Source organism: Macrosteles quadrilineatus, unplaced genomic scaffold (assembly GCF_028750875.1).
Source record: "Macrosteles quadrilineatus isolate MER2022 unplaced genomic scaffold, UCM_ALF_1.0 Scaffold_7__1_contigs__length_78375512, whole genome shotgun sequence".
Taxonomy (NCBI): Eukaryota; Metazoa; Arthropoda; class Insecta; order Hemiptera; family Cicadellidae; genus Macrosteles; species Macrosteles quadrilineatus.
The window spans coordinates 69177932-69191088 of NW_026542600.1; the positions used below are offsets into that span (position 1 = coordinate 69177932).

Below are 13157 nucleotides of genomic sequence, written 5' to 3' on the forward strand. Positions count from 1 at the left end.
ATGTACGTTTTCAAAAACTTGTACGATTGGTCACAAGTAGAAAACCATTATTTCCTTCTGTAATCATAATTTGTTTGCAGTACAATTCCCTAATAGTCCTAGATAAAATTGAAGGTATATTATTACTGTATTGTTTAGGGATATTCAGCGCCAAACCAAAATATTGGAGTGTTCTCTGGGGGGATCAGGATTATCCAGGACCTGCTGCAAATACTCTCTAATCACCCAACTATTTAAACTAGGCTGTAGATGTAGGTACTAGCTTTTACTATTGAATAATTTATAGGACTGGACATTCAATCCCCACGTTAAAGTTGTAGCTAGTTACTGAATCAAAATGGACGTAATTGAGTTGAACCACCAAGCTGATGTGAATACGTGAATATAGTCTGACTAATATACAATAAAATATTTGATTTTACAATACCTTTATCAGTTCCAAATGTAACCTTCGTCAACGTGTTACATGTTTCGGCGAGCTGCTATTGTCAAACACTTCAATATAGGAATATGTGTAGATCCGCTTGAATAGCTTCGTTCTCACAACACATTACATGACATACAGCATTTACATACAACACGTACGACATAAAAATAAATACTTGTAGTTTGATAGGCCTATCATGAATATGTGACATTGCCGGAACACGAGCGGGAACAGACTGTCGGTGGAGGGTTCAAGTCAGCGCTATCTGGTTGAATTATCTTCGTTATCTGTTGTGGTCAGCTGATAAGATTTGTTTCCTTGTTGCAGTAGCGTGTTAAAAATTATATTTGACTTAAACTGGAGTTTGTCATTCAGGATATGGTTGTTGGAATCCAGATGTTTTATTGATTTGTATATTTCAAACTCCTCCAAGACGTCCATTTTATTTCCCTTTTGACAGTAATGTAGTATTTGCAGACCGGTGTTAATGTCATTCATATCGTGACTACAGCCAATAAGGTGTTTGGCAAAAGTTGATTTTTGTGTGTCTGTTCTCGGAGTGTATTGAAGTGTTTGACAATGGCAGCTCGCCGAAACATGTAACACGTTGACGAAGGTTACATTTGGAACTGATAAAGGTATTGAACCAAATATTTTATATATTACAGTTCCGGGGCTACAACAATGAATATACTATGCCAGCAGGTCTGTTTTCAGTGTATAGTAGACCTTCCACATCATTAACAGGTGAATGAGCCAGCGCTGAGTTTTTTTCTATCTAAAATTCTATTTTCACATTTTCCACCCTTAGTTTTTTGTACAGTAATAGTTTATGTCACACAATAGATGCTATAGTTAAATCTATCAGTTAATTTTTTTCAGAGATCTGTATTTTTTACTCTCTTTCATGAATTAGTTCAATTGCATTCATTTTCATTCAAAAAAGGGCTGGAACTGTATCATAGGAATAGAATTTCTAGTTCAATCCATTGTAAAATGATTGATTTTTTTATATTTAAAAAACATGAGATTTGTGATACAAATAACAGGGGTAAAACAGACACATTGTATGTAAAGCATTTATATTGAGAGACAACAGTACAGTGTATACTGCATACACCAAGTAATAATATATCTGATATATAAAATATAGTAAAATTTGTAATATGAACACAGTAATATAAAGTTAATAAGAAGCCTATAATATCATAGATATTTAATAATTGACTAACGCTTTATTATTAGTTCAATCGTAAACAACAATTTTTATAAGTCAATAGGTTTCAACTAGTTTTGTCTTTTTATTTAGAAGAATACATTGAGAGCTAAATAAAATTGGAGATGGTAACAATATGAAACCTTATGATAAGCTCTTAATAAACTCGTCAAAAAGATAGGCAAATTAACTTAATCAAAACGAATTTTACATAATTTATAAACTTAAGGAAGTACAGTAGAACTTCAATAATCCAGACCCTCTAGTAGTCCGGCTTGATCCCATCCCTAAAATCATTGGCCTAGCTTAAAAGAAATAGTAAGTATGTAATTTCCTATAAAAGCACAGTACAATTTAGAACATTTCTCTATTGTACTTACTTTAGTATGAAATTACATTTCATTAATAATTACTGTTCCTAAGATCCCATTACGGTATCTTAAAACAGAAAGTAATCATGCACAATGCCGAACTGCACCACAATTAAAGGCCAAGAAGTAGGGATGAAACACGGAACTCACATACATGCACTCACCAGCCGCTAATAAAAGATCATCACTGCAATTCTCAAACTATGGCTATCTCACTCTAATTCTCCAATTCTAATAGTCTTCTGATGGTCTGGTTTTTTTCCTAAATCTTACCAACGGGCAGCCCGTTTAAGCTGGATTATCGAGGTTCTACGAACTACAATTTAATCATGGAAAATCTTACAGTGAAAACATTTTGTAAAACTAACCAAATTAAGGAGGGCACAACAAATATTTTTAACTTTAACCTCTATAAAAACATACAATGGCCACGACAATGAAAACATATAAATATGTCACCCTGAAAAACACAAATGAACACCAACAAACTTGTGGGATAGGTTAGCTAGATAATAAATAACTGAGCAAACTAAAGTTCAGACGCCAGCGTCAGTATTTTGAGGGACTTTTACAAAAATAAATTAATGCTTTGCTTAGCTTTCTCTGAAAAATTAAAAAAATAGAATAACCAATAGAGATCAATAACCAAGAAATACACTATAGTACAAAAACATGTTTTACATGAAGAACAACTGATTAGTAATATAGTCAATGGTAATATTTAATATTCTTTACTTTTTATGAGGCACTTTGCAATTTCACATCAGACATTATGACAGTCGGGATTAAAAAGTTTTCAATGGATCAAGAACAGTTTATAAGATGAAATAATATTTTTAATAAAGAATCGCTAGTATGGATTTGTAATCCTTGGCACAATAATTTTTGTTTAGATTAACTAAACTCAAAATACATTTACACCTGGATGTACATGTAATTAAAATACAACTTTGAAAGTGAACTATCACAAGAAAACCAATTGTACAAGTACTCATAAAATGTAATGGTTGAAAATGTAAAATGAAAATCTGAAGGAGGGCTAGAATTTAGTACACAATGCAACTGTTTTCAATATTGCAGCACAAAGTAGGGAATAATATACCCAATGTAGAATGGTAGAGTTACAATAATCATATTGAAAACAATATTTGTTTAGTAGATAAAATTTTAGGCATTAGTTAAATTAATGAGAAGTAGCTGAATTTTCCTTTAGAAGGATTAGTGATATGTCAAAACCAAATCTCAAAACAATCAAAACTTTGAAAAGATTTCGGTTACGAGATTCAAATGGCGAGTTTCGAGATTCAAAAGTTTTGAAATTAAAGATTTTGGCAGTTTTATTTCTGAATCTGCTGACATATTTTTGTGTCATTATTATTGTATAACACTTTTTACACACAAGCTGGCAGCAATGGAGCAAACAGATCACCATTAACTTTAATGAAACAAGTGAATTGTATTCTGACCTGCAAAAGGCATCTTAAATACTATTACGGGAAGAACGTACAATTCAGTTTCATATCAAAATTTTTAAACACAAAGAAATATCGACCATTAAAATAAATGTTCTAACTAATTTCATATTTATATTTATGGTGGTGTCATGAGTTTAATTTATTTTAAGGTTGGTTGTTTTTAAAAAATATGTTGATTTGGGTTCAATGTTTATCAGTCACATATTTATGTTATTATGTCAGGGTCAGGAATCAATCTCTTTTAGTTTTGATTGCATAATAAACATTTTATCGTAACCTGTATTTTTTTAACCTTAAGAGGAAACTAAAAAAGATTCATGTTTCAGTTTTGAGATTCAAGATTCGGGATTTGATTTTTTAAGTTTTGGTTTTGAGATTCAAAATTTCAGGTTTTTACCATCACTAGTTACGATGTTTTGATCCTGCCTGTATTTTTGTTGTTATAATGGGTAAAGAAGAATCTGTTTCAGCTATTTTGAAATGGTCTGGCATATACCATTATAACACTTGTTTCAAGGAACACAGAGACAAAATATACCATATGTCTACAAACACTTTTTGAGACAATTTTTGTACTGTTACAAAAATATGTTTTTGTAGACATCTGTTTACAATATTTTTTGTGACATCATCAATATACCTGACGAAATAACAAACACAGTACAAATTATCATCTAAAGATGAATATATTTGATAATTTTGATCCATTGAAACAGTATGGATATGGTTATGAAGGTATAAAAATGAGTATGGATGATTATAGTATGGATAAATTATGAAGTTGTGCGCTTTAGAAAATGGTTTAAAGAGAAATTGGAAAATTGGGTGTTTTGAGGAGTCAAAAATGAGAAAAAACTATTTCCCCCCCCCCATAAAACCCCCCATACGTTCCCATGGTCCGATCATGCTGGTTTGCGAACTCATTCGAGTTCATCCCACCCTACATCTTCAAGCCAAATTTCATAAAAATCAGACAAAAATTACTTCAAGTTATCACGTTCACACACATATACTTATATAAACATTTGAATGAATTTGGTCTCTCTCTAGGGACATCAAAATGAAAAGAAAAAATATATCAGTCCCGGGTCTAGCTAGGTCTTACCGTGCCACCTACGGTAATACCTACTTCCCTCTAGGGAAATTCACTAAAAAACTGTGCTTGACAGCAGCAATGAAATAATATATTTTCCCTCAAAATCACCTATTTCATTACCCAAGAATTCATCGGTGTTGGGTGTCACGAATATAGAATATGATATTCTTTTGTATTAATTTATATTTGAGCAAACAATAAACCTGACTATGGGGATCAGTTTAAATAATTTTTAAGTATATCTTGTAAATTTAAAGTTTAGTAATAATAATGAGAATTAATTATTTCAATTTTTCAATATAAAAATAATGAAAGTAGCACCTCTTAAATAGCGATTTAAAAATATCGACAGATACGTATTGTGTTATGCAATTCAGTCTAATTTTTAACAGTAAATAAGATGTATTAGGTGTAAGTCTAGCAACTTTGTGAGTTTCTATCCATAAACAGTAACTATCATAATAGTATAAAAACGTGGTGAAAATTATGTTTTAGAAATACATTATTCAAGAAATGTACAAAACAATCAGTATCCAAAATTTTCCTGAAATCAGGCGTCTTTTCTACTTACAGCTACAGTATTCTAACCATTCTTTAACATTAAAAATATGATTTGAGCTTTTCATTTGACTAAATATGTAAGTACGTCTTACATCATTGTCAGTATTTGACAATAAGGTTTTGGAATAAAACTTAAAAAATTAAGGGAGGTCAAGTATTTGGATAAAAACACAGAGCATAGAATAAATATAGAGGCGGCACTTGCCATCTGGAGTGAGGCAGGCTTCTCGTACCAAGATGGCGGCCGGCCCGGTCTGCATTTGTAACATTTAAACCATTATATTGTTACCATGGAAACCACCAATCAGTATTTACTTTTAAAACTCTCACCTCAGAACTTTGAAAGCCCGCGGGGCAGAGTCTTAGGTCAATATCGAAGGGGGGATAGTTCTATATGTATCCTCGGAGCGTTAGCTTCATCTAATTCATAAAGTAGTATAGAATAACACAGTGGTAATGACACCGTGTTTTCAAAGTTCCGAGACCAACTCTACTACCAAGATGGCGGAAATCGGCTTCACTACTGGTATATCTGTAGGTATAGGAGTGGCGACTCTATATTTATTCTATGCTCTGTGGATAAAAACAATTGTCAGTTACTGACTATCAGTTGTGAATTACATCAATTAATGATATAACGAGAGATATGAAATAAATTTCAATTTGAGAGATATGAAAATAGGATTTGAGCTTTTCATTTGACTAAATATGTAAGTACGTCTTACATCATTGTCAGTATTTGACAATAAGGTTTTGGAATGAAACTTAAAAAATTAAGGGAGGTCAAGTATTTGGATAAAAACAATTGTCAGTTACTGACTATCAGTTGTGAATTAGATCAATTAATGAAAACGAGAGATATGAAATAAATGTAAATTTGAGAGATACGAAAATATGATTTGAGCTTTTCATTTGACTAAATATGTAAGTACGTCTTACATCATTGCCAGTATTTGACAATAAGGTTTTGAAACAAAACTTATAAAATTAAAGGGAGGTCAAGTATTCGGATAAAAACAATTGTCAGTTACTGACTATCAGTTGTGAATTACATCAATTAATGAAATAACGAGAGATGTTGAGCGATATACATACAACTGATAGTGTTTGTCAGTGCAAAGAAATGAAAGTTAAAGAGCACCAGACAAATCAATTTCTTGGTGTTGATCAATTGTTGTCAAATAATTTATCAAATTCTTCGGGTCTTATTATTATTTGAAAATTATTTGAATTTTTAATCTTCTTTACATTAGCGCTATGATTTAGGTTATATGTCTGTAGGTAGGCTAGTTCAATTTGAAAGTTGGTTAAATAGAACCAAACTATCCACAATTTTTTTTTTAATTGCCTACTGGACTGAAAAATAATTTGAAATTAAAACCACATTCCTGTTTATTTAATCAATGCAAAGAGAGCAAGATTTGCCACCATATTTTTGTTAGTAATGGGTAAAGAACAAAACCTGTTTCAGCCTATAAAACTGCCATTTTCTGGGCCCTTACATGTCCATAATAGTACAAATTTAAGGAAACCCAATCTGTAGTAAAAGAAATATACCCTGGCAACGCATACTTGCAGACCAAGCGAATTTCCATTTCCTTATTTGATTTTGTTTAAATCTAGAGATTTCAGTTTTCCCTAAATTCAAATTCGGTTTCCATAAATTTGTATATTTAAATAATAGCTGATTTATAAGGTACTGGAATCACACCTGGAAATTTAATTTCAAACCTTTCTTGGCATAAAACCAATGATTGACTTTCAAAGTATTATTCTCATAGAGATTGTGGAAAAGCTATGTTGTGTCTTATTTACAATAAATTTTCAATAACATTAAGCCTCATAAATAACTACAAAAACGCATATCAGCTGATTGGCAATGAAGTAACAAAACAGGGATACCAAAATATAAGGTTGTTTTGTCATTTAAATGTGTCTCACAGTACTTGTATATGAGTTGTGCCTGTGCGTTAAAAAAACACCCTGTATAATAGAGGTTGAATAATGTGTCCAGAAAGAATATACTTGTTTTTGGTACATTGCTGCCTTGAATGTAGGAACTGCAAACATAATTTGTTAATGTTAATCTAAATATTTAGATTTAACACTCAAATTAATAAAATCTCAGAATACTTGCCCAACCCTAATGATATACACATTTTACTTAAAACATTCTTATCATTATTTAGAACACAAAATAACTGATAATGGAATAAAAACTAGATGTCACCATCCTTTAGGTTAATTGAGCAGAATTACATAAACTCAATCTAACGATTAACAAAATGTATCCCTGCACTGAGTCATCTAGCAATAATGATCTTGTAGACCCAATACATAACTGACTATCGAGAGTTACGTGCATTCCTTCCACATTTATGAGACACATAATTTTGCTAACCATAGTCAATGTTAGTAGACAACATACAAGTATGTAGACTACTTCAAGGCAAATGCATGTCCATCATAAATCATCAACATATTCGGGAAGTGTTGTGTGGAATAGACTATTTTACCCGAATCCTCTTCTTCATCAAGCAACAGTGAAGATCACTATAAAAACTGAGTTCAGCATCTCCTGGTCACCTTGGGGAAGCTAACCAGCAGAGTTCTGGAGTTTGTCGATGAGATCGCTTGGACTGAAGACTCCTTTCTCAGTTACTATTCCGGTGATGAGTTCCGCTGGGGTTACATCAAAGGCAGGATTCCAGCAAGTCACACCTGCCAACAAAGAAAATCATTGAGCTTGGTGTAATGTGGACCCGAAGAGTGATGAGTTTGGGGGTTTTCAGGAAAAAGAGTCAAAAGTAAAAACTTAAAACAATCATACATTTCCCTTAAATTTCCCTTTCTATATATTTTTACATCACCATAATATTGAAATATATAGATTTAACTTGTTCAGGGTGGCCAGATAACTTGTATACAAATTCACTCATTAACCTAGTGGTGGTCCTGGTAGAGGTAGCCAAACCTTGCTTATTCGGTTGTGATTCCCAGTTGCCGAGAGTACCTTTATGCAAGGGATCCCCATTTTTTGGTAGGGTTCGACCAACAGTTGGCCTGAGGGATCAGTTTGGGTCAAAAATGATTATCAGGCTAAGCTCATGTCGAGTCAAGCCAAGCCAAGCGTATATCTTCGCGATCAGGTTAAGCGTTTGCAAAGATGTCTGATCAAAAATCGGCGATTTCATCACAATTACTGGTAATGTTCACGACCTTGACGTGACCGCAGACTTACAGTCATACACTTAAGAAATGTTTCATGAGTGTTCACACAAATAAACACAATAAGTCGCTGGATATTAAACATTTCTACATTTTTCATAAATCCACACAACAAAACAACAGACTAAAAGGTACTAAAACCAAGTTTTCCCAATGAAATTTAAAAATTCACATTAAGTTCCTTATTTTTTCCAATTGCAACAAATCCACACATATTTCCCGGTCTCTGGCCACTTTGTAGTTGAAAAAATACATGAGTTACTTTTCCCCTTAAAATTGAAAGTTATGATTCTGACTGGGCTACAGACTACCACTTTGGATGTCAGGTGTAGTTTTGGTTGACTCACATGACCTGAGAGTCACTTGCGCACACTGGTGTTCGGTTATGTGGAAATTACAGTTACATTCTGAAAATTTGTAAAAATGTCTATGATTTGCCAATAAATCAAATCTGTTGGGTTATTCGATGGCAAGTTTGTATGGAAAAGACAAAAATATAAAAGCCTACTGAATAAACAGGCAGGAATTTGTTAAACGAACCTGGAGCAGCTATCCTCATGCCATTTACATGAGTCATTTCCTTCTCAGGGCGCTCTTCAATGACAATCTGCTTGCCACTGGCTATTGAGAAGTCTATTGTTGTCAATGGTGCAGCTACGTAAAACGGCACTCCATGTCGGTTAGCAACTACCGCTATCTAAACAAATCAAAACCTATTTAATTTAACCTATTTTTTTGCATAGCTGTCCCATCATTACTAACTGTAAAACCCTGGCCAACTCAAATCAAGGAGCCAGGCTGTTTCAGATAACCATTGTTTGGAATTTAAATGATTTTTCAATTCAAAGAAGTCTACAAAAACAGTTTGGTAATTGTTGCGATTATGGTGACCAAGAGTACCATAGTAATTTATATATCATTAGAAACTATATTTTAACCTGAAAACAATAAATTTTCTGCTGTCACAAAAACTGAATAAACTACAATCATTTGAATTTTATTTTAATATTGTAATAGGAACGTTGAGTTTGCACTTCAATATTTACACTGTAAAATCAAAGTTAATAGCCTAAGTCAAATTATTAATTGATTACATGCCATTTTAAAGAAAATATATTACCCTCAGAAGTCACAACCCACAATTAGACAGGTAAATACGTTAATTTAAGTAGGCTAAATTAAATACTTAATTAAAATGTAATTAAGATTAATAAACACCTCTAGGTCGGACAAATTTAATTTGGACTGGATTGGATTATGAAAAATGAAGAAGGAATTGATTTGTTCTTCTCTTCACTTCACCGAGTGGCTTAGCTTAGGTTTTGACCATGTAACCGTTATGTCCCATTATGATAATAGTGTAGTGGCAGTTTTTATAAAATGAATAAACAACAAAATGATACTATTCTAACCTAACCTAACCCAACCAAACTTCTCGAACAGCTTAAAATTGGATTTATATCCGCATAACACCCAACCTACCTACCTCACATCTAAATAAGAACTGATTAAGTACCGGTACTGGTAGTTCATAATTAAAGTTCAGTTGAATTTACAAATGCCTCTACCTCTTTGTTCTCTTAGTATAAACTTAATGTCTGTCATCTTAGGTTTCTTCTTCTTCCCTAGACGATCCTTCCAATCGTTCATGTTTGTGTTAGTCAATTCACAGTAATGGCGACAGAGACAAGCAGACAAGAGGTATTACAGTAATAAAATTCAAACGACCGTAGTTTATTAAGTTTTTGTGACAACATAAAAATTTTTTGCATCATTGTTTTCAGATAAAAATCTAGTTTCTTATGATATATAAATAACTATGGTATTCTTGGCCACTAAGATCGCAAAATTTCCAACAGTTTTTTAGATTGTTTTAATTAATGTAATCTTGAAATCTACAACTGTACACATAAAACATTTCTTAAAAAGTTAAAATAATGGACTGTTGTTTTCTGAACTTAATCTTTATCAAGGTATGAGATCTCTGTCTTTGTCTGCTCCATTATATTCCCTTGACCAAGCCAGGCTAACATATTTATGACATACTAATTAATCCACGCCACATTGAACAATTCTGATTGGCTTGCTAATCTTTTGATTGGTTTGAACTGCTTATGATGGTTTCATTAACCAACGTTTCAGTTTAACAGGGTGTTAAAAGGGGTTATACCGTACTTTAAAATATTTTTTTACAAAATTCACTTTATCCTGGTATAGCCTCCTAAGAGGGTATTTTATAATCATTAGAAAAATTTAAATTCACTATCATTTTATACTGATTCGATTTTTAGTATATACTGTATTATTGATTTTGACAGTTGTGTTTTTCCTCAACAAACCCAAACACTGCGGAATTCAGAGTTCCCACTATTTGTCTTCAACAAAATTCATGGTGTTTTCACAGTCTCTTTTATAAATTTCACGGTCTCCAAACAAATGTTAGTAAATTAATGACAAAACTTTATGTAATGCCTTTTCTAACCAGTACACAAGTAAGGTTTTGTAGCCGATTAATACGACAATGATCCTAAGTCATTTAGACCTATTTCTCTATCTTCTTTCTTCCTTAAGATCCTAGAAAAGTTGGTCTCAAGATATATTATGGATACAGCTCTCAGGACAAATCCTATTCATAACAACCAGCATGCATAGGTCTCAGGAAGATCATGCGAGACCGCGCTGCACCAACTTGTAAGCAAGATTGAGAAGGCTCTAGAGAGCAGTGAAGTGGCCCTGGTTGCCTTTCTCAATATTCAGGGTGCTTTTGATAACACTGGCACCCCAGCAATTCTTAATGCGGTGAGAGCTAGAGGATTTCACGGTATCATATGTAGATGGATTGAATCCTTGCTTCACAGTAGGAAGATCAGGCTCTCACTCCATAATGACATGATCGAGGCAAGAACTACTCGAGGTGCCCCCAGGGTGGGGTTATCTCTCCCCTCCTTTGGAATTTGGTAGCAGACGACCTTATAAGGACCCTAAATGAAAGTGGGGTTTTCACCTTAGGTTACGCTGATGCTGATGATGTTGCAATCCTTGTGGTTGGAAAGATCCACGGAACCATAACTGACCTTATGAATAGAGCTTTAACTGGCCAAGGCAAACAACGGCATGATATGCGAGAACTTGAGAAGATTGTACATCGGTGCGTTTGAGCCAATAATGCTATACGACTGTGTTAGTGCTGTACCAATGTGGGGTCAACGAATGAGTGGACAAGGTGAGAAGTCTAAGTTCATGAGTCTGCAGAGAAAACTGTTGTTGGGTTGATAAAGGCCTATAGCACGATATCCCACGAAGCTGCTTGAGTGATTACCGGGGTAATCCCGCTAGACTTGATGGTTGAGGAAAGGATTAAGAGACGAAGGGACAAAGGAGAAGGTGTCGACATCAAGGATAGCATAAGGAAGAGAAGAAACACTCGTTGACTGGCAGAGACGGTGAGTGTTAAGCACAGAAGGAAGGCGAAACCTTTGCATTTGTTCCGGATGTGAGGTTCAGGAAGAAAGTGCATTAGGAAGCGGATCACTACACGACACAGTTCGTCAGCGGACACGGCAAATTCAATGCCAAGCTGAAAAGCTTCAACCTTGTCGAAGACTATCGTTGCACTCATTGCGGAGAGCTAAAGACATCGCAACACGTACTGATGAAGTGTCCATTCTACGAAGAAGATGAAGCGACAAGAGGGAATTCCTCCAACAAAAGAGATGGGCTTGGGAGACGATCAACTTCTTTAGAACTAAGAATCTTCGTTGGAGTTTGGGAGAATGTGCCGAAGGATGGGAAAGAAAAAGCATGAATTTGAAAATGCAGGAAGACAGGCTGGGATTTGAAATGGAAAGTGTTAGGAAAGAAAGATCAAATTAAGAAGATTGAAAAAAAAATCTGATGATCCTAGTACAGAGGGTACTAGGTGAGGGGAGAGGTGTTGGTTAGGCACAGAATATGCCTGGAAGGACATAGATTGAAGTTGACAGCAGGAAGAGGAATCTAAAGATTTATCAGGAAAGCGGCCTGGTGAATAAGTCTCTTGACTTAAACCAGGGGTTGTGGAGGGACCGCTGGGCTTCCGCCAAGCACCTCTCTCTTTCTCTCTCCCTCTCACTCTGTCTCACACACACACACACAACAATCTCGATATTACTTCATTCAGTTTCACTCGACTCGCCGCTTGTGTGTTCTCCAGGCGACATATTTGGGGTTTTAAGGTTTCAAAAACAAATTCACGGCTAAATAAAGGTTTTTTCACGGTTGACCTAATTCACGGCTAATGCACAGTTTTAAGGTTTTCACTGAGGGTTTTTTTTTGAGTGGGAACCCTGGAATTCCATAGTAATTTCAATAATGCATGTACTGAGATGAAGGGCTTGTTACTTCAGTACCTGGTAAGTACCGATCTTGTTGGCAGTGTCACCATTTGCAGCAACCCTGTCTGCGCCAACCACAACTGCAGAGATGCGACGTGTACGCATCAATGCTGCCACTGCACTATCACAAATCAGGGTCGATGGAATCTTCTCATGAACGAGTTCGTACGCGGTCAGTCGAGCACCTTGGTTGTATGGACGAGTCTCGGTGCAGTAAACATGTTCTGTCAACATCAATTAGTGCTCAGTAAATGACTATTTTGCAGAAGTTATTGTAATGTTACCCCCCAAAAAAAAATGTTAACCCAATAAAAAGCCAGCAAATGGATCTCAAAAATGTATATTACATCATACTACACAGAAACAGGTATTTTTCCATCCGTATTGATAGGCTGGAAAGTTGACATTTA

General features: G+C 34.4%; 1 protein-coding gene across 1 annotated transcript in view; it reads right to left on the bottom strand.

Moving 5' to 3' along the window:
* Nucleotides 1–1492: 1492 nt before the first annotated feature.
* Nucleotides 1493–13157, bottom strand: part of LOC128997997 (methylthioribose-1-phosphate isomerase) — a 32789-nt gene continuing 21124 nt past the window's right edge. The window contains exons 4-6 of the mRNA XM_054423898.1: nucleotides 12763–12971; nucleotides 8915–9071; nucleotides 1493–7867 (exon numbers count right to left, since the gene is read on the bottom strand). Of these exons, the coding sequence (XP_054279873.1) occupies nucleotides 7743–7867; nucleotides 8915–9071; nucleotides 12763–12971 (491 nt within the window). The 3' untranslated portion in view covers nucleotides 1493–7742. The remainder of the gene's footprint in view (nucleotides 7868–8914; nucleotides 9072–12762; nucleotides 12972–13157) is intronic.